This window comes from Chrysemys picta, chromosome 6 (assembly GCF_011386835.1).
Source record: "Chrysemys picta bellii isolate R12L10 chromosome 6, ASM1138683v2, whole genome shotgun sequence".
Taxonomy (NCBI): Eukaryota; Metazoa; Chordata; order Testudines; family Emydidae; genus Chrysemys; species Chrysemys picta.
This window is the reverse complement of record NC_088796.1, coordinates 48895329-48919851: the sequence shown is the minus strand read 5'-3', so window position 1 is coordinate 48919851 and position 24523 is coordinate 48895329. Positions and strand designations below refer to the sequence as shown.

At 44.5% G+C, this 24523-nt stretch overlaps 1 protein-coding gene across 11 annotated transcripts in view; it reads left to right on the top strand.

Annotated features, from left to right (window-relative positions):
- Positions 1-3839: 3839 nt before the first annotated feature.
- TNPO1 (transportin 1) overlaps positions 3840-24523 on the top strand; it is a 157555-nt gene continuing 136871 nt past the window's right edge. For 6 of the 11 annotated variants that reach the window (XR_010602193.1, XR_010602194.1, XR_010602192.1 and 3 more), the window contains exon 1: positions 3840-3990. Coding sequence is in view for 3 of the 11 variants with exons in the window: in XM_005288230.5 (XP_005288287.2) it covers positions 3841-3990 (150 nt within the window). In the remaining 8 variants the exon portion in view is untranslated. Of the gene's footprint in view, positions 4117-9279; positions 9451-24523 lie in introns of all 11 variants that reach the window. The other 5 variants (XM_065599104.1, XM_065599100.1, XM_065599103.1 and 2 more) reach the window with 4 other exon arrangements.

The window sequence follows — 24523 nt, the reverse complement described above, 5'->3', positions numbered from 1 at the left end:
TGAGCTATCCCTCCCTTCTGGAGTACAAAATGGTGGTACTCTGTGCCAGCCCATATATCCCTTCCCCCCAAGTTGAGCACTGTCTTTCTGTCTAAGAAGACACACTCAACCAAGGGCATTCATTGTAAATTAAAGGACAAATTTTCATGAGAAAACTGCTTTTGCATCTGGATGACTTGATCTACAGTTCAATATCTTGCCAAAGGAAATCAGATGTTTAAAAGAGAGCTGAGTGAGATTAAATCACTAATAACAAACACCAGTGAAAGTAACTAAAGCTACCCCACAGAAGTTTTTGAAATGATGATGTAAAATGTACATACAACAGGGCCTCTGACTTGTAAACTAAATCAGAATTCAGTTCACATAAGATTTTTGCTTCAGCAACACATTTCCTTCACACATTCACGATACTAATCAGGAGAAGTCAGCTTGATCTGAAAGGGTCCATCAAGGTTATAATCTCCTATGTTCATTATATAGCTGAAAACAGAAGATATAACACATGTTGAAGCTGTTCATGGTGACATTAAAAGGGAATATAGTCTTATTAGTATTAGTATTAGTATTTGCCTTGTGTAGGTACAGCTGACTAAAATATTATTCCCAAACAAAGAAGAGTTAAGATTGAAGGTGTATGTCAATGGAGTCCAGCTAATAGCCACTCACAATATATTACTTTATAAAAATTCTATGTGGAAAAAAAAGTTATAGAAATATTCACAAAGCTACAAAGAAAATTTTTTAAATACTGTGTCCTAGATATCTGGGTCCAGTTGAACTATGATTAGGGCAGGGGAATAGTGGCTTTTATTGTCTTCAATCTGCCCCCAAAGTTGCTATAATTGGGTTTGATTTATATTCTAAGATGCTCAGCAACAGCCTGCAAAGGGCTATTCTGGCAGCAGGTGATTGCTGAGTACAAGGGCACTCTAGCCATGCTTTCCCCCCAATCATTGTTCCCATACCCCTGAACAGTTTCCTATGTCAGCAGGAATCCTTGAGCAGTTGGCTTAACTGATATTTGTGCCCCTAGATTGGCTCAAAGCAGCTGGTGAAGGGACCAAGATTTGGCCCACATAACCATAAAACTCCTTTACTTATTTTTTCCAGACTTCACAGGAAATATTCTAATTTTGAATGACATATGGAATGTGAAATTTCAGGGGGATTTTTTTCCTTTGGTGGGGAAGCAAGATCAGAAGTGTGGAAATCTGCAATTTCCCCTTATTTTCTTATGCAACTAGTGCAATTTTGGTGGCTGTTAAGACCTCCTATCTGACTTTTTTTACATTAAACATTAAGAGGCAGAAAACCAAAAAGGAACAGAACAGAGTATGTAAAATGTACAACCTGTGTATATAATAGGTTTTCAGCATATATGGAACATGTATTTTTATTACACCACTGTTTAATCTCTTTTTGATTAGGATGTTTGCTTTGTTTATTTCTTAGCGTAAACTATTAATAAACAATTTAAAACATGTAAAACTGCTGCAGGGAGATTTTATCATGTGTGTTGAGAGGAGGATTTTAGTATACACCGGTACCTCGATATAATGCGACCCGATATAACACGAATTCGGATATAATGCGGTAAAGGAGTGCTCCGGGGGTGCGGGGCTGCGCACTCCGGTGGATCAAAGCAAGTTCAATATAGCGCGGTTTCACCTATAATGCGGTAAGATTTTTTGGCTCCCGAGGACAGCGTTATATTGAGGTAGAAGTGTAACTGTGTGAAACTAAGTCTTAGAATTGAGCAATGCCTGAGAAAATGAGGGGGCTGTGATGGCATGTGGCAGCCTTTACTGGGCAGGGGGGCAATAGGGTTGTATGTGCATTTCCCTCAGTCAGAGTGCAGTGACTGGGTGTGCGGGAGCTGTGTGCATGAGTGTGGAACCCTTTCTCAAGGGGCAGAGGCTTGGGGATGGAGCTGTTGCAGTATTGCCAAAAATCAAGTGTTCAAAAATCATGAAACTGGCTTAAAAATCAAAGGATTTTAAAAATATGTTTTGTATGTGTTTTTATTTACCATCTGGGTTTTGAGCCTTTAAGGTTCACTTGGATCATATTTTCAAGTTTTTCTCTGCAACATGAGGGCCAGAAAGTTACATTTTAAAAAGAGATGAGAATCTCATGTAATCACATGAAGCTGGGTCCTTAAGAAACAGACCACATATTGCAGGACTCATGATAAAAATCTCAAGAGTTGGCAACAATCCAGGGTTGTGGGACTCTCTTAGGCTTGGTCTACACTACCCCCCTAATTCGAACTAAGGTACGCAACTTCAGCTACGTGAATAACGTAGCTGAAGTCGAAGTACCTTAGTTCGAACTTACCTTGGTCCACACTCGGCAGGCAGGCTCCCCCGTCGACTCCGCGGTACTCCTCTCGCCGAGCTGGAGTACCGCAGTCGACGGCGAGCACTTCCGGGTTCGACTTATCGCGTCCAGACTAGACGCGATAAGTCGAACCCAGAAGTTCGATTGCCAGCCGCCGAACTAGCGGGTAAGTGTAGCCAAGGCCTTAGAACAGTGTCTGGAAGAAAAGGAAGCTCTGTGTGGGAGACCCTTAAGGGGATCAGTGGCTGGGAGAGAAGGGAAAAGTGTGTGTGTGTGAGCGCTTCTGATGAGGACAGTGGCTGAGAGAGGAGGACTGTTTGTAGGTGGGACTCAAGGGGCGTGGGGTGACATTGTCTAGTAGAGGGGACTTTGTGTAAGGACGCAGTGTTGTCAATTCTCCTGATTTTATCAAGACTTTCACAATCTTAAAGCCTCAACTCTTGGAGGCAAGTGACTATGTGAGAATCTCAGCTTTAAAAATCATCTAGCTCTCATGATCACGTAGAAAACATGAGCCAAGTGTCTCCTAAAGACTCAGAAACCAGAAGGCAAATAAAAAGTACCCCAAACTGATTTTCTTTTAAATATCAGGATTCTGGGGGCCTGATTCATGATTTTTTAACACTTGGGGTTGGCAATACTGTGATTCTCTGAGGGGAGATACTGGCTGGGAGACAGGGGAGTGGGCTTTGTGTGTGTGACTGTGCAGGGGGCTGGAGCTGGGAGTGAGGGGAGTGGGCTGTGTGTGATGGTGCAGGGGGCAATGGTTGGGAGAGAGGGGAGTGGGCTGTGTGGTGTGTGTGTGATGGTGCAGGGGGCAATGGCTGGGAGAGAGGGGAGTGGGCACAGTTGCCAGCTTTCACGGGGTAAATAAGCACCCTGACTTTCACAATAAGCCAAAAATCAAGCTAATCCCATTTCAAAACAAGGCAAAAACAAGCCAATCCTTAAGAACCCCAACACTATATGACTAGATTCCCCCCAGCATGCAGTCTGGGACTGTGGTGGGCCCACTGTCCACCCCTGACTCTCTCCACGACTTGCCCCTGCTTGCCGGGAGCAGATCAAAGAAAGAAAGAAAGAAGCAACAAGCTGCAACAAGCTAAAAACTAGCTAACAAGCAACTCACAAGTCAATTAAGCTAAAAACAAGCCGAATTTCTGCGTTTTTTTCGTGGATTTGGTAAGTCTGGGAGTGGGGTGTGTGTGTGTGTGTGACTGCAGGTGGCGGGAGCAAGGGGCATGGGCTGTGTGTGTGTGACTGTGCGGGGCAGTGGCTGGGAGAAAGGAGAGTTGGCTGTGTCTGTTTGTGACTCTGAGGGATGGGGGCAGAAGCTGGGGTAAGGGTATGGGATTGGGGCGGGGCAGCCATTCCACTGTTGTCTCCAGCACACACCAGGCCACATGTCCCAGCTGGAGCCACCGTTGCCAGGGTTACAGGGATGTGGAGCCCCCGTCGTGCCAGGCCCCGCCCCAATCCCGCCCCCCGACCAATGGGATGGGTGGTGGCGGCGAAGCCAGGTTCCCTTTGTTCAGCCATTTCAGGGGACGGAGTCGCGTTTTCTTGTCGGGCGCTGAGACGCAGCGGGAGAGGACGGGCCGCTCCCGTCCCTCGCCACTCCCCTGCCGCCGGGCTCTGGGATGGTGGGTAGGTGTCTGAGCGCCGCGAGGGGCGGGCGGGGGCATCGCCCCCAAGCCGTCATCGCCTGCTTGCGGGGATAAGGGCGGCGGCAGTGCAGACACCCCGGGATGCTTCCTCCTCCGGGCCTAAAGGGTGAGTGGCCCTAGCGCCCCCAAGGCGGGGGGCGGGGAGCTGGGCATGTCTAGTCCCGCGCTCTGCCCTCCCCCCGGCTTTGGGTTCCAGTCACCGCGCTGCTTAACGACAGTGATGCACTGCCCGTGTCTTTGCTCCCGGAGGCTGGGGGCCCTTAAGGGCTGGGGTTGTGTGCTAAGTACCAGCCATCGCGAGGCTGTAGCTCAGGTTAATACAATACCCAGGCTTCACGCGTAAGCTACACAGTCAAGAAATGAAAGTTTCCTCTGTAACATAAACTTTACCATATTTTTTTTTGCCTTGCTCCCTTCATCGTGGGTCTCTGTGTCCTCCCGCTCTATAGATTTGGTTGTGTGGTTTTTTTCCTTTAAAGAAAAGCTAAGAGAGGCAGAAAAGTCCAGCACTGATATGGCTTATATATTCAGCAGGCTTAACTGTTGGGACTTGTAAATCCTTTGCGCTAATGGAGCAGTGGAAATACTGAGGGCTGGTAGGCTTTTAGGTTTGGTACTAAGTGGCTTGCTCCATTTGTAATCTCTACAGCTCTTCCTTGCTCTGAAGATATTATTCTCTCTTTCTCTCAATCGAATTTGCAATCTCCAGTTTCAGGAGTGGAGTTGGAAAATTGTAACCAAAATGCTGTACATCTGTGTACACATATGGACTGTATATTATCTAAGTGAGCAGGTAGCAGTTTAAGGAATTTTCCACTGCAATTCTTCCTTATAACTTTGCCTATTTAATTTTTTATCCAGTGCTTATCTCCATAGCATTTGAGCACTTCACATATATTATTTAGTGCCCAAGGACACATAAGGAGCCTGTGGCAGAACTGGGAATTAAACCCAGAGCCCTTGACCAGTGTTTTAACCACAGTTTAAAAAAATTGGCAATATTTGTTCTGTTCATGAAAATCCTTTTTGCATGCCATATTTGAAATGTTGACAATCAGCTGTTTTTGAGTTATGACTGGGAGAATGGGTGGAAAGAGGGTCATATTTTTTTACAACGGGAGCAAACTATGCTCTTGTAATTATTTTTTGTTTATAAAATGGCTGGAGAATGTGCCCATCTTTTCCCCAAAATTAATCAGTAGTCAGACAAAACTCAAAAATATTTAAACACAAAAGTTAATTATTTGGAAAATTATGAGCATGTGAAATGGGTTAGAAAGTAATGTTTTTAATCTTTAAGTACAGAAGTTGTGGCTGGCATGAATATTGATTTAAGAACAAATTCTACCATCACATATATGCAGAGTTCTCAATGACTTCCAACTCCAGTCCTGAATCGGGGCTGCAGCTGAATTTTGCTTGGGGTAGCCTGAGGGAAAGTGACTTTATGGTATCTTGGCACCTCCCAGATTCAGGAGGAAGCTGGGGACCTTAGTGGTCCCTGGTATAAATTAGAGTAACCCCAGGGACAGTGCTAACTTGTAGCCAGCTGCTGTGCCTCCCTATGGAGCTGTCCAGCAGCCCTGAATAGCTTGAGTGCTGTGCAATTTGGCCATGTTTCCACCTTTCCCATATCTGTGCCTTCCCAGTCATGCCTCTGGTGCACCCCAATGCCAGGACTACAAGGAGAGGTGACATAAGCCCATTTGCTCTGCACCACTGGGAAATCCTTCCAGAGCTGGTGTACAGGGGCTGCAGTGGAAGCCAAAATCCTTGTCACTCTGTCTGCAGTGAGCTTTTACTTTAAAATCTCCCATGGGTGCAGCTGCACTAATGTAGTGCAGGTGCTGAAGATCTAGACAACAGGATGGTACAAATGACAGGGGTCGGCAATCTTTCAGAAGTGGTGTGCCGAGTCTTCATTTATTCACTCTAATTTAAGGTTTCGCGTGCCAGTTAATACATTTTAACGTTTTTTGGAAGGTCTCTCTCTATAAGTCTATAATAAATAACTAAACTATTGTTATTTGTAAAGTAAATAAGGTTTTTAAAATGTTTAAGAAGCTTCATTTAAAATTAAATTAAAATGCAGAGCCCCCCCAGACTGGTGGCCAGGACCTGGACAGTGTGAGTGCCACTGAAAATCAGCTCATGTGCCGCCTTCGGCACACATGCCATAGGTTGCCTACCCCTTTGTTAGCACTATCATCAATGGGGCTTTACCAGTGGTAATGCAACAATGGGGATTTAAAATATAGATATTTAAAGTTAGGTGTAGACAAGGCCTGGGAGCCCAATTATTGCATCTGAAGGAAGAATTTTGCTGTAACTCTGTCTTGTCACTCCTATCCCCGTGGAGGTGATTATTTATTAAATTAATCCACTCTTGCAGGCTGTCTGGGCAGGTAAAATTAAAATACATCTAAAAATTCTTTCCGCTGTCTTATGGTAGTGGTGTGGGAAATCTTGAGTATTGTGCATGAAATATCTTATTGACCTATTTAGCCTCACAAACAAGTAGAAAATGGCATATTTTAATGAGGGTAGAGAAGTAAACTGATAGAGCTAATTTCTAGCCATCAAAAGAATGCATTCTTTTTTACTAACCAGCCTCAGTGTCAGTGTTATCAGTTAATTAACAAATTGTTGAAATAAATATGTAGCCTACTATAGAGTGGATGATTCTGAAGCTGAGGCTGAGTCTAGATTTTGTATTTTCAAATCTGACACATGGCATACAATTAAAAACCTTTAAATAAAAGTGCATTTTGTTTGAGTATAATATGGAAGCTTACTGTTAAACTATTTCCCTATTACACAGTTTAGTTATGTATAGCATATTTCATACAAACTATTGTAAATTACCTTATAAGGTTGAAATGTGTACAGCACTGTATACAATGGAAGACCAGGGGCCTGCCCTGAAGATTTTACAAGCTAAATAATTTACCGGTAATCAAAATTAAATACAAAAGGAGAAAGAAAAACTGAGAGGTCAAAGCAAAACTTTTTTTGGCTGAGATTAGAAAATAGATGGGAGATGACGAGGGGAAGAAATGCAGAAAGACTGTTCCAGTATCAGGATCTGGAAAGAAGGCCCTTGTACAAATGGTGGTGAGATGGTAAGAAGAGACTAAGGAGCCAATGGTAGACATGAGATCTGATTCGCGTCAAAGACTGTTTACAAACAAACTTGCAGTAGTTTTACTAAAGGTACGTTTTTTTAAACCAAACCAGTTAAACAAGAGCAAATCCCTGTATAGACCTACTGAGGCCAGGTCTATAGTGGCATAGCTGTGGTGTAACTGTTCTGGCATTACCCTGTAGTGTAGATGCAGCCTACAGTGATAGAAGGAGGTTTTCTGTCGCTGTAGGATCACCACCTCATCTAGCAATGGTAGCTAGGTCAACAGAACAGAAACATTCTTCTGTTCATCTAGCTACTTTTACACTGGGGAGTTAGGTTAGATTTTTCACACCCCTGAGCATCGTAGCTATGTTGAGCAGGCCTTATTTAGGTGTAAGAGTGGCTTCTATCATTTAGCTTAAGTCAAATCCTTACTCACTCACATAAACTACTTTTAAACTGAAATGACTATGTCTACACAGGGCTTTGCACCCATTTAACCAAACTGATTTTTAAATAGATTTGAGTTAAACCGGTGCAACTGTCTGGTGTAGACAAGCCCTAAGGTACACTAGTGGAAATCAGGAGTGACTCCAGTGAATCCCATTGGGTTACAGAATATGAGATCAGCATAAAGGATGAAGGTCTGAATGGCTGAAGGATGTCCATAAACAGTAGTTAACAAAAAGAGGAGGTTTGAACTGTCTCTCAAAATAAATGGAGACCCAAATGAGTAACTTTAGTATGAGGGTGATGTGATTGCACTTCTTTTTATGTGTGGAGAAACTAGTCATCATCAGTATTTTGAAAATACTGCAATCTGGAAAGCTGGGACTTCAGGAGGCCACAGGAAAAAATATTTGTAATAATCAAACTGAGAGGAGAGAGTTATTTTGAATGTATTAGTGATCTCTATTTACCATATTGACATATTAAATATAAATTAGTTATCGCTGTGTAGCGCATATGAAAATAAGAATGGCCATACTGGATCAAACCAATAGTCCAGCCAGCCCAGTGTTCTGTCTTCTAACAGTGACCGATGCCAGATGCTTCAGAGGGAATGAACAGAACAGGATAATTATTGAGTGATACATCCCCTCTCATCCAGTCCCAGCATCTGGCAGTTGGAGACTTAGGGACATCAGTTGCATGATGTTGCATCCCTGACTGTCTGAGCTAGTAACCATTGATGGATCTGTCCTCCGTGAACTTACCTAATTCTCTTTTGAACCCAGTTATTCTTTTGGCCTTCACATCCCTGGCAACGAGTTCCACAGATTTCTAGTGCATTGTGTGAAGAACTTCCATATGTTTTGTTTTAAACCTGCTGCCTATGAATTTGATGGGATGACCCCTGGTTCTTGTGTTATGTGAAGGGATAAATAACTCTTCCTTATTCACTTTCTCCACACTGTTCATGATTTTATAGACCTCTATCATAGCACCTTTAGTCATCTCTTTTCCAAGTTGAACAGTCCAATCTTTTTAATCTCTCCTCGTATGGAATCTGTTCCATAACCCTAATTATTTTGTTGTCCTTCTCTGTACCTTTTCCAATTCTAATGTATCTTTTTTGAGATGGGGTGACCAGAACTACACACAGTAGTCAAGATGCGGGTGTATCTTGGCTTTATACTGTGACGTTATGATTTTTTCTGTCTTCTTATCTATGCCTTTCTTAAGAGTTCCTAACATTCTATTAGCTTTTTTCCTGCTTCTGCACATTGAGCGCATGTTTTCAGAGAATTATCCACAATGATTCTAAGATCCCTTTCGTGAGTGGTAACAACTAATTTAGACCCCCATCATTTTGTATATAGAGGGATTATGTTTTCCAATGTGCATTACTTTGCTTTTATCAATATTTAATCTCATCTGCCATTTTGTTGCCCAGTCACCCAGTTTGTGAGATCCCTTTGTAACTCTTTGCAGTCTGCTTTGGACTTAACTGTGTTGAGTAATTTCTTATCACCTACAAACTTTGGCACCTCCCTGTTTACCCCTTTTTCGAGATCATTTATGAATATGTTGAACAGCACTGATCCCAGTACAGATCTCTGGGGGATCCTGCTGTTTACTTCTCTCCACAGTGAAAACTGGCTATTTATTCCCACCCTTTGTTTCCTGTCTTTTAACCAGTTACTGATCCATGAGAGGACCTTCCCTCTTATCCCATGACTGTGTACTTTGCATAAGAGCCTTTAGTGTGGGACCTTGTCAAAGACTTTCTGAAGGTCCAAGTACACTATATCCACTGGATCACCCTTGTCCACATATTTGCTGGCACCTTCAAAGAATTCTAATAGATTGGTAAGTCATGATTTCCCTTTACAAATGCCCTGTTAACTCTTTCCCAACAAATCGTGTTCCTCTTTGTGTCTGAGAATTCTGTTTTATACTACAGTTTCAAACAATTTGCCTGGTACTGAAGTTAGGCTTACCAGTCTGTAATTGCCAGGGTTGCCTCTGGAGCATTTTATAAAAATTGGCATTATGCTATCTATCTTCCAGTCATCTGGTATGAAGACTGATTTAAGTGATAGTTTACATATCACAATTAGTATTTCTGCAATTTTATATTTGAGTTCCTTCAGAACTCTTGAGTGCATACCATCTGGTCCTGGTGATTTATTACTGTTTAATTTATCAATTGTTCCATGACCTCCAGTGTGTATATATTTATGATTGCTTTGAGGACACTATGCAGTGTCTGTATCATGAAATGCGTTAACCTTACTAAATTTCCACAATATATGATTATAGTATACATTTCAAACCATTGTATAAATTCGTTTATGCTGCAGTGGAAGATGGTATTAAGATCTGCCCATTCCATTGATTACAGTAGTTCCGTAGTAACTAAAACACCTATTGCCCTGGTATTTAAGTAATGAACAACAATTAATTATTGCACAATGTGGTCAACCTCCCTTATTTGCGATGTGGATGATTAGGTGTTTGTTTTTTTGTTTTGCTTCCTTCTTTCTTTCTTTCTTTCCTTTGTACTTTCTACTTTCTCCCCTCTAATCTCTCATATTGTAGGTTGGTTCTGGGAAGATGCCAATACTAAGGGAAGGCCTCATTAAAGAGGTGAATCTTGCACTCAGCCAAGGTTGAGATCAACCGTTACATTTTCTGTTAATGTGTTCTACAGCTGGAGTCATAGAATCATAGAATATCAGGGTTGGAAGGGACCTCAGGAGGTCATTTAGTCCAACCCCCTGCTCAAAGCAGGACCAATCCCCAACTAAATCAGTCCAGTGTACTTGGAAGACAGGAAAAAACTAAACAGAATATGTAGTGCCATAAAAAGTTTCCTTGTTTGGGAATACTTTTATAAGTATAAACATAAAAACAAATATTACATTAGAGCACCAGACTTAGGGTTACCATCTTTTAGTTTTTAAAAAGGAGGACACCCCGCCCCTTCCCCGCCCTCACCCCCGCCCCTTCCCCGCCCTCACCCCCGCCCCAACTCTGCCCCTCCCCTGAACGCTCCGCCCCCTGCTCCTCCCCCTCCCCTGCTTCCCGCGAATCAAATGTTCGCGGGAAGCCTGAAACAGGGAAGCAGCAGGTAAGCTGGGGCGGGGTGCGGCGCGGCTCAGTCCGGCCCTCCTGGCCGAGCGGCTCCCTTCGGCGGCCGGCTGGCCGGCCCAGGACAAGAGGCTCTGGCCCTGGCGTCTCCCGCCCGGCTTGGCTCGGGCCCTGGGGCACTGGCTCCCGGCCCGGCACCGCGACTCCGGCTCCCGGCCCGGCCCCGCGACCCCGGCTCCTGGCCCGGCCTGGCCCCTGGCCCGGCCCCGCGACCCCGGCTCCTGGCCCGGCCCGGCACCGCGCCCCCGGTTCCCGGCCCGGCACCGCGCCCCCGGCTCCCGGCCTGGCACCGTGCCCCTGGCCCTGCGACCCCAACACCGCACCGGCACCGGCCCCACACCCCAGCTCCTGCCGAGCACCGTCGGCCCCGCACCGCCGATCCAAGCCCCAGAGGCCCCGGCCGAGCACCACCGAGCCCTCCCTCCCTCCCTATTTTCCCGGACATGTCCGGCTTTTTGGGATTTCCCCCTGGACGGGGATTTGAGCCCCAAAAAGCCGGACATGTCCGGGAAAATCCGGACGTATGGTAACCCTACCAGACTGAGATTTAGGAGACCTGGGATGAGATCCTTACCCCTGCATAGGCCCCTTTCTACTTGGTAAAAGGGCCGGAACAATGTTGCAGGTCTGTAAAAGCCTCAGTTCAATTTGTGGGAGGATTCCCCCCCTAAAGACACTGTGGAAGACAGCAATAAGACTGCCTTCTGAGGACCCTCCTGAAGGCGTAGGGTGGGACAAGGTTGTGCAGTGGGAGGAATATGTTGAGGGCTGGGGCCACACATGCAGCCCTGCTAAGATTCTAACTACCACTGCAACCCACAGGCCAAACTCAAAAAGGTTGTAGTAATTTATATAGGCCCCCAGGGTTGTCTAAGTTAAATTGATGGCCTCTCCAACTCCTGGAGCAGCCCAAGGTCGGGAGGGCATAAAGGTGAAAAAGCTATACTAGCACCACATTCTCCCTTCCCCCTCTCCTGGGCTGTCAGTTCTTTGCTGTGTGTCTCAGAGTTGCAGCACAGAATCTCACCCCGATCTCTACCATATTTCCACCTTGGTTACTGACTTACTATTGTGCATTGGGCAAAGTCACTTTGCCTCTCATTACCTTTGTATTTTTATCTGTAAAATAGGTACACAAAACTTATCCTCCCTTGTAAATCTTATGGAAATCTATGGATAAAAAGCACTCTATAAATGCCAAGTATTTTTATTTTATTACTATTACTCTCGTGGTGCTGTCTCCTGTTAGTAAGTGGTCATCCCAATTTTGTAGCACTTTGCACATGGTAATATCTACTGTCATTGCATTCTTTCTACCTATGATGTAGAATTGAACATTCAGAATGTACATTCTGAATTGCAGATTTTAAGGAATATATTTTCTGAGCTAGTGGATTTATGCTATATTAATGGTTCTAAAATGTGATCTCTAGACTACTGGTGGTCTGCAGAGCTGCTGCCATCACAAATCATATTTAGGCAGATTTGATACTAATGTAAATCTCTACAAATTGCAGGGAGAAGGAATTTAACAAGTAGAAGATGCAAAACATAACCATATGCATTGCATTGTATCAAGTTAATCTGTATGGCTACTTTGTTTGTTCATTTAATCTTTTTGATGCTCTTTTTGTGAAACCAAGCACTAGATCAGGTGCCACAGGAAAGTTGTAGAGTTGAGAGGGTGGTGGTGAACAAGAGGATCTCTGTTTTCAGATATGGTCCACTGTATGAAAAAGCTTGGGAACCATTATAATATTATACCTAACAGGCAACTGTCAGATGTAACTGGAAAAATTTGTAACATTGTGCCATATTGAGTTCTGAAATGCCTCTTAAAAATATCTGTTCAGAGAAGCTACAAAAATGTTATATATCATGTACAGAGGAAATATAGATCAGTGGACTTGGAAAACTTAATAAATTCAATGCAATTAACTTTATTGGAGTGTCCAGAATATGAGATTTAATTTGAGGATAAAATTCATAGCACTTTTGGTTGTGAAGTTGTATAAATAAATTAATTGCTGTCATTTGTCTTGTTGAATCTGCAGCTAGGCAGAATGGAATAAAGGCACCTGAAGTGTCCTCTTAGTGGAGTAAAAGTATAGCTTTTACCTTCTAAGTCCCATGTACATTTTAGACACTGCTATATGAAAGAAGTCTGGTTATAATACAGTAGTCCCTTGACATGGTATTAACCTAATTTCGTTTTGTAATGCAGAATGAACTCTGCATTAAGTCTTGAGCTTGATATTTTGGGGAAATGATTAAAAACACACTTTGCTCTTATCAACACTGTGTGACCAAATCTTGTTTTAACTTTGTTGGTGGACTGTGGTGTTGGGGCCAGATCCCCCAACACAATAGTTTCTCAGCATAGGTTATCAACATCACAGCTGAGTCATTGAAACCTAGGGATGAAGAGAAGTCAAAAAAACACTTGACATTCTAAAGGAGTAGTAGAATACATACGTTTTTAAAATTACTTTAACAATGTATTTATTTGTATTCTTTCTATTAAACATCAGATTTTACATGACATTAAGACTAAGCACAAGGGTTATAGGCAACAGGGATGGCTTTAGAATATAATGCTTTTTTTTAGGGCTGTCAAGCGATTAAAAAAATTAATCATGATTAATCACATTCTTAATAATAGAATATCATATATTTAAATATTTTTAGATTTTTTTTACATTTTCAAATATATTGATTTCAATTACAACACAGAATACGAAGTGTACTGTGTTCACTTTATATTTATTTTTGATTACAAATATTTGCACTGTAAAAAACAAAAGAAATAGTATATTTCAATTCACTTAATACAAGTACCATAGTGCAATCCCTTTATAATGAAAGTTGAACTTACAAATGTAGACTTATGTACAAAAAATAACTGCATTCAAAAATGAAACAATGTAAAACTTTAGAACCTACAAGTTCACTCAGTCCTATGTCAGCCAATTGCTAAGACAAACAAGTTTGGTTACAATTTGCAGGAGATAATGCTGCCCACGTCTTGTTTACCATGTCACCTGAAAGTGAGAACAGGCGTTCCATGGAACTGTTGTAGCCGGCATCGCAAGATATATACGTGCCAAATGCGCTAAAGATTCATATGTCCTTTCATGCCTCAACCACCATTCCAGAATATATGCATCCATGCTGATGACGGGTTATACTCTATAACAATCCAAAGCAGAGTGGACTGACGAATGTTCATTTTCATCATTGAGTCAGATGCCACCAGCAGAAGATTGATTTTCTTTTTTGGTGGTTCGGGTTCTGTAGTTTCCGCATGGAGTGTTGCTCTTTTATGACATCTGAAAGCATGCTCCACCCCTCGTCCCTCTCAGATTTTGGAAGGTACTTCAGATTCTTAAACCTTGGGTCAAGTGCTGTATCTATCCTTAGAAGTCTCACATTGGTACCTTCTTTGTGTTTTGTCAAATCTGCTGTGAAAGTGTTCTTAAAACGAACATGTGCTGGGTCATCATCGAGACTGCTTTAACATGAAATATATGGCAGAATGTGGGTAAAACAGAACAGGAGAGATACAATTTTCCCCCAAGGAGTTCAGTCACAAATTTAATTAACACATTATTTTTTTAAAGAGCATCATCAGCATGGAAGCATGTCCTCTGGAATGGTGGCCAAAGCATGAAGGGGCATATGAATGTTTAGCATATGAATGTTTAGCATATCTGGCACGTAAATACCTTGCAATGCCGGCTACAAAAGTGCCATGCAAACACCTGTTCTCACTTTCAGGTGACATTATAAATAAGAAACAGTCAGCAGTATCTCCCGTAAATGTAAACAAACTTGTTTGTCTTAGCAATTGGCTGAACAAGAAGTAGGACTGAGTGGATTTGTAGGCTCTAAAGTTTTACATTGTTTTGTTTTTGAGTGCAGTTATGTAACAAAAAAAATCTACATTTGTAAGTTACACTTTCACAGTAAAGAGATTGCACTTCAGTACTTGTATGAGGTGAATTGAAAAATCCTATTTCTTTTGTTTATCATTTTTACAGTGCAAATATTTGTAATCAAAAATAATAATATAAAGTGAGCACTGTACACTTTGTATTCTGTGTTTTAATAGAAATCAATATATTTGAAATTGTAGAAAAACATCCACAAATATTTAATAATTTCAATTGGTATTCTATTGTTACCAGTGCGATTAATCGTGATTAATTTTTTTAATCACAGTTTATTTTTTTGAGTTAATCGTGAGTTAACTGCGATTAATTGCCTACTTTTTTTTTACATTTTAAAAAACCCCAAAACACGTGGCTAAGATTTTTCAAATGACTAGTGATTTTTAAGATGTTTGATTTTGAATTGCTCAACCTTTAAATTTCTCATTTTCAAAAAGTGTTGCCCACACTCCCTCTGAAAATCAGACCCTATTTAAGATATCTCAAATTTGGCATCTCCTAACTGAGGTACTTACAAATCACTAGACACCAGAAATGAGGTATGATTTTCAGGGGAGGGGGATCAGAAATTTCTGCAAACTGAAAATTTTAATATGTCTGTGGTTGGACACTTCAAAATGGAGTAACTTATGACTAATAGATTTTTGCACACTATAGAGAATGCTGGTACTTAGTACATTACCTTTCTAGGTTTTAGCTTCTAGGATTCTTACCTTGTCTTTCCAGGCTCAGAGGTGCACAACTTACTGAAAGTTCTGCTTTCCTAAGAAACAATGTAGCTTGAGACTAATCTTACACAGATAATGGTCCAAATCTTTCCAGAATCTGTTACTTTTTCCTGTTATTATTTGTATTGTGGTAGCACCGAGGAGCCCAGATCAGGGCCCTTTGTATTAGGCACTGTACAGTTATATAACAAAAAGACAGTTCCTGTCCCAAAGAGCTTACAATTTAAGTATAAGACAAGAGACAGCAAGCAGATACAGACAGACAGAAAAAATAGCACAGGGAAACAATGAGACCATATTATAATGGTGTGGGAGCACCACTATACTTAAGGTTGCATGATGACATCTGTTTATAGGTGGACCTCTAAGTTCTCTAAAATGGACATACTTAGTCAGATTTCTTTAAAATTTGGTGTGCCTCCTGGGAGTGTAGGGAAGTGTTAGTGATCTAAATTTGGGGTCATTTGACCAAGGGGTTCCTGAGTTACAGGCTCCCCCCCAAAAAACAAACAACAGTTTCCTTCTGATGCCTTGTACTGTTAAACTGAGAGGTGCTAATGACTGTGCACCCCAGCTTTCCTGCACCTCAGCTACACTGCAGCCCTAGCTCTGCAAGTGCACCGCAACACTGCATGAAAGCTATGAATAAGTGTTGGAGGAACATTAGTTAGGAAACTGGAGCGTTCATGCCTGACCAGAAAATGTATACTTTATGGCATAGAAACATTACAAACTCTGACACCTCAGTGTTTCTCAGAGATGGGGTGCATTTACTGGACAGAGGTTAGAGGATCTCTGTCTCAAACATATAATTGTCAGTATTCTGGAACAGAATCCCTGTCTGTGAATTTCTCTTGCCAGCCCAGCCGCAAACTTCACCCTCCAATCATTGTGAAACAGCCAGGAACACCATTCCACTGTAATATAGTTATCCTTCCTTCCAGGCACTGCATGTGAGTCGGGTTATAGGAGGGGGGAAGTAACAGCAACAGAATGATTTGTGTACAAGGGAGTGAAGACTTTAGGAAGATGCATTCCCTGCTTATGGTGGGGAGGCCTGGGTTCAGTTGTGGGGAGGGGCCAGGTTGGAGGGGGCATGCATTCATGCATGGCTGGGAAGATGTGCCTAAACAGGGCTGGTGGGGCCCAGCTTGGGTGGGTAGGGGTGTGTGTGTGTGTTATGAGAAGGGGAAGGCGCCTGGCTCAGTATGCAATTTGAAGAATGTGATATGTACAACTGTCTAAATGACTACTAACTCCTACCAACAACATATCTTTTCTGTTAAACAAAAGACCCTAGGAAATTCAATGGCAAAAAGCTACATTATCACAGAGTCATGGTTGCTTGGTGGTATGTTGTTCCCTTGCAGAATGCTGAATTGAGCAAAACTCAAAATTCTGAAAAGCAGGAAATGCGCAGCTAAGGTTGCCAGTACAACCTTAACTCTTCCGTCTTTCAGCAATGCTCCATACACCCTATTAACATACATACCTTTATTCTGCAAGTCCCACAGTTGCTGAAATGTACAAACTCTTCACATCCTTTTACAACCCATTCACTCTCACCTACAGGATTCTATCTAAGGGTTCGGGGAGAAAAAATGTTGCCCACACCACCTTCCCTCTGCCAATAATGCCTGACTAGGTATATAGCACGTACTCATGCTGGCCCTTGGCACTATAAGATTTGGGAGGCTTCATATCCTCGCATACACTCACACACTTAGCCAACTGCCCAGAAAAACTACCAAACATGTACAATTTAAGAACCATTTTACAGTCTTTTATTGCTCCCTCATCCTGAGGGTATGTCTACATTTGAGTTGGGAGGTGTGATTCCCGGCTCATGCAGATGGACCTGCTCTAGCTCCACTTGAACTAGCATGATAAAAATAGAAACACAGCTAGGGTAGTATGGGCAACAGCTCAGGCAGCCATCCAAGTACGTATCTAGGGGATCCAGGCAGGTTTGTACTCGAGTAGCATGTCTGAGCTGCTGCCCATGCTACCCTGGCTGCGCTGCTATTTTTAGTGCAGTGGTTCTCAAACTGTGGGTTGAGACCCCAAAGTGGGTTGTGAACCCATTTTAATGGGGTTGCCAGCAGTGTTCCCTCTAATTTTTCCCACCCATGTGTGGAATGAATTTTGTTATGTGCACCGATATGGAGGTGATGTGTGACACATCACCTTCATATCAGTGCACATAACAAAATTAATGTGGTGGGGGTGGGGCCAAGGAGTTCAGAGTGTGGGAAGGGGCTCAGGGCTGGGGCAGAGGCTTGGGGTGCAGGGGTGTGAGGGCTCAGGCTGGGGGTGCGGGCTCTGGGGTGGGGCCAGGGATGAGGAGCTCAGGGCTGGGGCTGGGGGTTGAGGTGCAGGGGTGTGAGCGCTCTGGCTGGGCATGCTGGCTCTGAGGTGGGGTCGGGGATGAGGGGTTTAGGGTACAGGAGGGTGCTCCGGGGCTATGGCAGGGAGAGAGGACTCCCCCAAGCTCTCTCTCCCTGCGAAAGCTCTGGGGTTGGGGCTGCAGGATAGGTGTCCCTTCCCCGGCCCCAGCAGGTCTGGGCCAGGGCTGGGTTTGGGCCTGGGGCTGCGCCGCGCCGCTCCGGGCGTGCCTGGGGCTGGGCTGGGCTGCCCCAGCCGTGGCAAGGCTGGGCCGCAGCAGAGTTGGGGTTGACAGAGAGGTGCCCTGGCCGCTGCAAGGGGGCTGGGCTAGGTTGGGGCCAGGGGAGGGGCGCCCCTTCCTCAGCCGGTCCCTGGGCGGGTTCCCTGTGTGCCTGCGCAGTGCTAAATAGGCTGCTATGCGGCCGCGCAGCTTACAGGGAACTTAGGTCGCCAGGACTGGCGTTAGACTTCCTGGGGCCTGGGCCCAAAGCTGAAGTTCCACTGCCCAGGCCCGAAGTTGAAACCCAAGCTCCACCACCTGGGGCCAAAGCCGAAGCCTGAGGGCTTCAGCCCTGGGTGGCGGGGATTAGGTTACAGGCCCCCCTGCCTGGGGCTGAAGCCCTTGGGCTTTGGTTTTGGTCCCTCTGCCCGGGGCGGCAGAGCTCAAGTGGGCTCAGGCTTCAGTCCCCCATCCTGGGGTCGTGTAGTAATTTTCATTGTCAGAAGGGGGTTGTGGTGCAATGAAGTTGAGAACCACTGTTTTAGTATGTTAGCTTGAGCAGAATTAGTGCAGTATGTCTACATGAGCTTGGAATCACACCTCCTAGCTCAAATGTAGATGTACCATTACTCACAGGATACTATCTCAACCTACACTTTCACTTAACCATCATTAAAGCATTAGAATCTTCTTATATTCCTCCTCACTACTGACAGTATCCTTTGTAATAAAAGCTCTATGCCTTGACAAAACCTAAATAATTTTTCATAGAAATGATGCATACTTCATCTGGAAGGTACACATGCACCTCTTCCCTTTTCTCACAGACGAGAGGGTGCAAAACATAGATCCTCCTATCACAATCGCAGCTTTATCTCACACCTCAAAGTAATCCACAGATCTTGCAAACACACCTCGGCCATGCAGAGCTAACTACTGCCTCCACCGTTCACTACAGCTATACCTGATACTAACCACAATTAGTCTACTTGGAGTGTATGTGAAAAATAAATGCTTAGACTGCTCTCACGTTTGTAATTGTAAATGGGGAATCATCATTGAACAGGTATGTTTCTAATGGGGCCCTGCAGGGATCAGTTCTTGGCTTTATGCTATTTAACATTTTTATCAATACCTGGAAGAAAACATATTCCAGCTTGCTACTGACAACACACTTTGTATAAAATCCCTGTGCCCTGCTAATTTATATAGTGTACACAATTCCACATTGAAATGATGCATATTGGATCCTTAAGGTACACATGCAGCTCTTCCCTTTGCTCACCCACATCAGTGGGTGCAAAAGATGGATTTCCTCATATAATAATCACAGCTCTGCCTCTGTCACACACTTCAAAGCAGAGGCTATGTGTGGGGTGGGCATGTGGGGTCATGTCTGCCCCCCTCCCCCTGATTTCTGCTTTCTATTAAGCATCCACCAGCAATGGGGGGCTTGCAAGGTGGAGCCATCGCAGTCCAGTGGACTCAGCAGGAGCAGCTGAGTCCCAGGGCTCTCCAGGGAGGGACCATCCAGATGGGCAGCACACTGGGACTGGGCAGGGCCATAGGAGTAGGCAGTGGTAGCAGGTGGGGCAGGGCTGTTCCTGGTGTCCAGCAGTGGGGAGCTGGGTTGGGGGTGGGAACCAGCAGATCCATCCCCACCTTCCCTGAACCAGCCATGGGTGCAGGGCTCTACAGGGGCTTCAGAAGAGGGCTCCTTCTGCATGTCTGGAGGTCTGGAGCACATGACTTATGAGGAGAGGCTGAGGGAACTGGGATTGTTTAGTCTCCAGAAGAGAAGAATGAGGGGGGATTTGATAGCAGCCTTCAACTACCTGAAGGGGGGTTCCAAAGAGGATGGAGCTCGGCTGTTCTCAGTGGTGGCAGATGACAGAACAAGGAGCAATGGTCTCAAGTTGCAGTGGGGGAGGTCCAGGTTGGATATCAGGAAAAACTATTTCACTAGGAGGGTGGTGAAACACTGGAATGCGTTACCTAGGGAGGTGGTGGAGTCTCCTTCCTTGGAGGTTTTTAAGGCCCAGCTTGACAAAGCCCTGGCTGGGATGATTTAGCTGGGAATTGGTCCTGCTTTGAGCAGGGGGTTGGACTAGATGACCTCTTGAGGTCCCTTCCAACTCTGATATTCTATGATTCTATGATTCTATGTGGCTGCTGCCTGGGGCACAAAGCCTAGGGGATGGAGCAGCCCCACAGTCCCTAGGGCCTGGGCCTAGCAGGACGGCAGAGGGGCAAAGAGGGCTCTAAGCCCCTGCCTGGGGGGCTCCTGTGGAGTTCGGAGCAGGAACAAGCTGGAAATCGCTTCTCCTCCAACTCCAGCACTTATCTGGGGGGTGGAGAGGCTCCCCCGTCTGGCGCTGTGTGGAGCTCCAGGCGGCTTTGGCATACGCAGAGCTTGGCATAGGCGCCAACTTCCCTCTTTGCCATGGGTGCTCAACCCCCACCTCTGCCCCTGCCCCCCTGACTCTACCCCTTCCATGAGGCCCCGCCCCAGCCCTGCCTTTTCTCGCCCTTTCCCCATCCCCATTCCAATCCCTTCCCCAAAGTCCAAACCCCAACTCTGCCCCCTCCCTGCCCCATTCCAACTCCTTCCCCAAATCCCCACCAAAGCCCTGCCTCCTCCCCATAGCGCGCCATGTTCCCACTCTCCCCTCCCTCCCCCGAGCGTGCTAATGCCGCCAAACACCTGTTTGGCAGAGGCCAGGTGGGAAACGCTGGGAGGTAGGAGGAGGAGTGGGGGTGCGGCATGCTCGGTGGGGGGCTGGAGGGTGAGGGGAGCTTGGCTGCTGGTGGGTGCTCAGGCTCCGGAGCACCCACGGAGGCAGCACCTATGGAGCTCGGCTTCTTCTGCGGAAGGGCTTTCCTGGGCGCCAGCCCAGCCACAGTCAGCAGGGAAGGAAGGAGCCCGCTGGCCAAGCTGCAGATGTGCTTAGTGCTCTTGCCAGGGGCTGGTTCTCCGCACGGTGCCGGGAGGAGGACATGCCCTGCTAGAGGTTTATGGAGGAGCAGCGGGGCTGGGGGGCGAAGGGGCAAAGAGGGGAGGGGACAGCGAGAGGGGGAGCTGGGGAAGAAGGCAACAAGTAGGGGAGCATGCAAAGGACCTTTGGGTGGGCAGCAGAGGTGAAGCATGGGGCAGTCAAGTGCCCCCCCACTATCAACAGTTACACATTGTCTCTACTTCAAACAGACAGACAAATAGGTGTTGCTGTAAACTGTTAAACATTCACTATGTAAATAGTGAAAACAACTATATTAAATTAGTATTTCTATTTATTTACAAACACTTATTTATCCATTCAATGAGCTCCGTTTATCTTGGGGGCAGGGAAACAATTACTATTTTATAATCCTCTGCATATTCAGTTTCTGTCTGTTTCATTATTAGTTACTTTTTGTGGCACTCTTCTTAGTTCTGGAGTTTGGACTAAGAACTAATTCATAACTGAACAAAATAAATACACAATAGAATGCTTTGTATAGTGAATAATATTCATAAACCCAATAAAAACTATATTAAAATCTTTGAGTCTAACAGAAAATATTGAAATCTCACAGTTCAAAGTAGGGATGACAATGAATTCCCTTAATAGGTCACTATTTGAGAATCCCTGATTCATTTTGTAAGAGGTGTATTCATATGTGATTAAATGTTATCTTTAAATTAAAATAATTGCTAACTGGATGGGTAGCACTGGAGAGCACTGTCCAGTTTAGTTGAAGCTGCATCAGCTCCCAATTTGTCTGCATATTGAGTTTTTAGGGCTTTTTTGCACCGGTGTAGAAACAATTATCTAATTATGTTGGTGCAAAATCCTAATATAATGGAGTCCTGGTCCACGACTAAGGCTCCTGGGCACTACAGTAATACAATAATAATTAACAATAGTATAGATACACTGGTATAAAAAAGACTTGCACCAAGGTAAATTGTAACAATAAAATCACTTTTTACACTGGTGCAAAACATCTATAAGAGTTTTCACTGGTACACTTATGTTGGTATTGCTCTTCTGATGCAAAAAAACAACATAGACAATGCCCGAGTCTCTTCAAATGCATTTATGTTTTTTTGTTTGTTTGTTTGTTTGTTTTTTGCAACAAGAATTCTAACATCACAGGGTAAGGTTTTTTTTTTTTATTATTATTACTTCCCACACAGATTTGTGTCTTACCAAATACTGTATGTAAATATATTCCACTAGAATTATCCAGTGGTCTCTGGGGCCTGTTACCTTCAGAGGAAATTCTATGCGATTCTACTAACATACCGTATATACTCGTTCATAAGCTGAATTTTTTTAGTAAAAAAGGGAAGCACCAGAGAAGGGGGTTGCCTTATGAACTGGTATAGAGGGGGAGAGGTGGGACACTGCCCCTCCCCCCAGCAGAGGGAGCAAGGAGAGGCAGCAGAGCCCGAAGGGAAGAGGTGGGGCCAGTCTCTCTCCACTTCTGGCCACGCTGCTCTTCCTCCATGCTCTGAAGCAGCTGCAGCCGTGCCGCTCAGCCCCGCCCCCCAGAACAGGCTGTGGCCGCACCACCCAGCCCACTGGAGCACGCTGTGGCTGTGCCGCCTGGCCCAGCCCGCCAGAGCAGGCTGCGGCCGCGCTGCCCAGCCTGCCGGAGCAGCTCCAGCCAGGCCAGAGTCATCCTCCCCAGATAAGGTGGGAAGGGATGGGATGGGGAGAGTGTGGGGGTCCCAGGCTAGGGGTGGGATCATGTGGGGGTGGTCACAGCAGTTACTCCCCTCACTCCTAGCTTCTCCCCCCACAAAAATTTTCCCACCAGTTGCTGTCCTGGCCTGTCAGGGTAAGCAGATGGCGCGCTGGGACACTTCGTTTACTTAGGTTTACCTCCGTGCCTGGGGACGCTGGAGGTAAACAAACCATCTCGGCCCACCAGCAGCTTATCCTGATAGCCCGGGAGCCAAATTTGCTGACCCTTGAATTATAGGGTTGGCTTATGAACGGGTTATAAAAAATTTCCATTTTTACTTATCCATCTTGGGGGGGGGGGTCGGCTTATAAATGAACCAGCTTATGATCGAGTATATACTGTAGATCTTCATAGCTCTCTGTAGTAATTTGCCCCTAGCTTTTGCAGCTTCTGTTGGCTGTTTTTATTGTAACAACTTGAATAAGTTACTTAATTGTGCTAGATTTTTCCTAACTCTGATGTTCAGATGTCATTTCCTAGAGCAATTAGAGTGAGAGAGTATCACTGGAATGGGAAAAAGTTGTTGACGAATGCTTGAAATGCTTTTGGTGAAAATATGCATAAAGTGTCCATTTTCTATTAGATATTCAGCGTGTCTGTTAATTGAAATTATCATTACCATTGAGGGTGTGCAGTTTTCCTCATCAGTCAAATTAGGCACTCAGATTTTGTTGTTCCTTTCAGTAGAGAAACTGAAAACAGGAAATATTCTCATTGAATATTTAATATGTTTTAATTTCTGAGAACATATTTTATTTTATACTGTACACTTTTATGTATTATTCATGCTGCCCTCTGTACTTGGATAGTACTGTTTTTATCCTGTTTTTTATATTAAATGTTTGCATCACTTCATGTTGTACTATTATTCAGCATCTAAAATATTGATTATACAGATTGGAAGGAAACATTTCTTCTTTAAGCGTGTCATTTTGGATCCTGCTCTAGGTGTGCATCTGCCTCATGTGCACAAGATTTGAATCTTTTGAATAACAGTGTCAGTTGGGGCCATGCCTGTGCTGGTACGTATCCTTGTGCCCTTCCCTTCACCTGAGGTCATAAAGAGCAAAGTGCTGCAACTCTCCCTGAGTTCCCTCTTATGCTCATGGCAGCAAGATGGAACTAGCAGTGTTCGCTTGCTACCCCTTAGAATTTTTTCTCCTTTGACTTAGCTATTTAGAGCTAAATTCCTTTCCTTTACTCTCTGTTATTCTTGATTTCTTATTTTTTCCAATCAAACAGTTTAAAAAAAAAACTGACTTTTTCCTTTGGCACTCAGTGCCTTTTTCTGCACTAAATGATGGACTCAAAGCCTTCAGGCTTTAAACCATGCCCATCCTGTGGTGGTTTAATTCCTCTGACCGACAGACACAGCTGCTGGTTATTCTGCCTCGGTAAGAGCCACATCCCACATCGGTGTTCAGCATGCAGATCTTTTTCTGCCAGGACACAGAAGTCCAGGGACAGAAGTCCAGGAAAGTCCTGTCTGAACTGTTATCTTCTTGGACAGTCCATGTGGATGACTTCAGACCCCAAAGAGAGAGGACTGTGGATCCAATGGATCCAACACCTAAGTCCTCTTCTGTGGGTGCCCCTGCCAGTGGGTACTCAATCCCCATGATCAGTGTTGACAAAAGATCATTAGCGTCAGGCAGGGATTCAGCACTAGAGTCCAACCTAGCACCAGCTACCCCAGCAGAGAAGGCCAGTACTCCTCTCTAAGGCAGCCTCTTCTCTAAGGCAAGAGAGGCCCAAACATAGGGACAGACATGGCT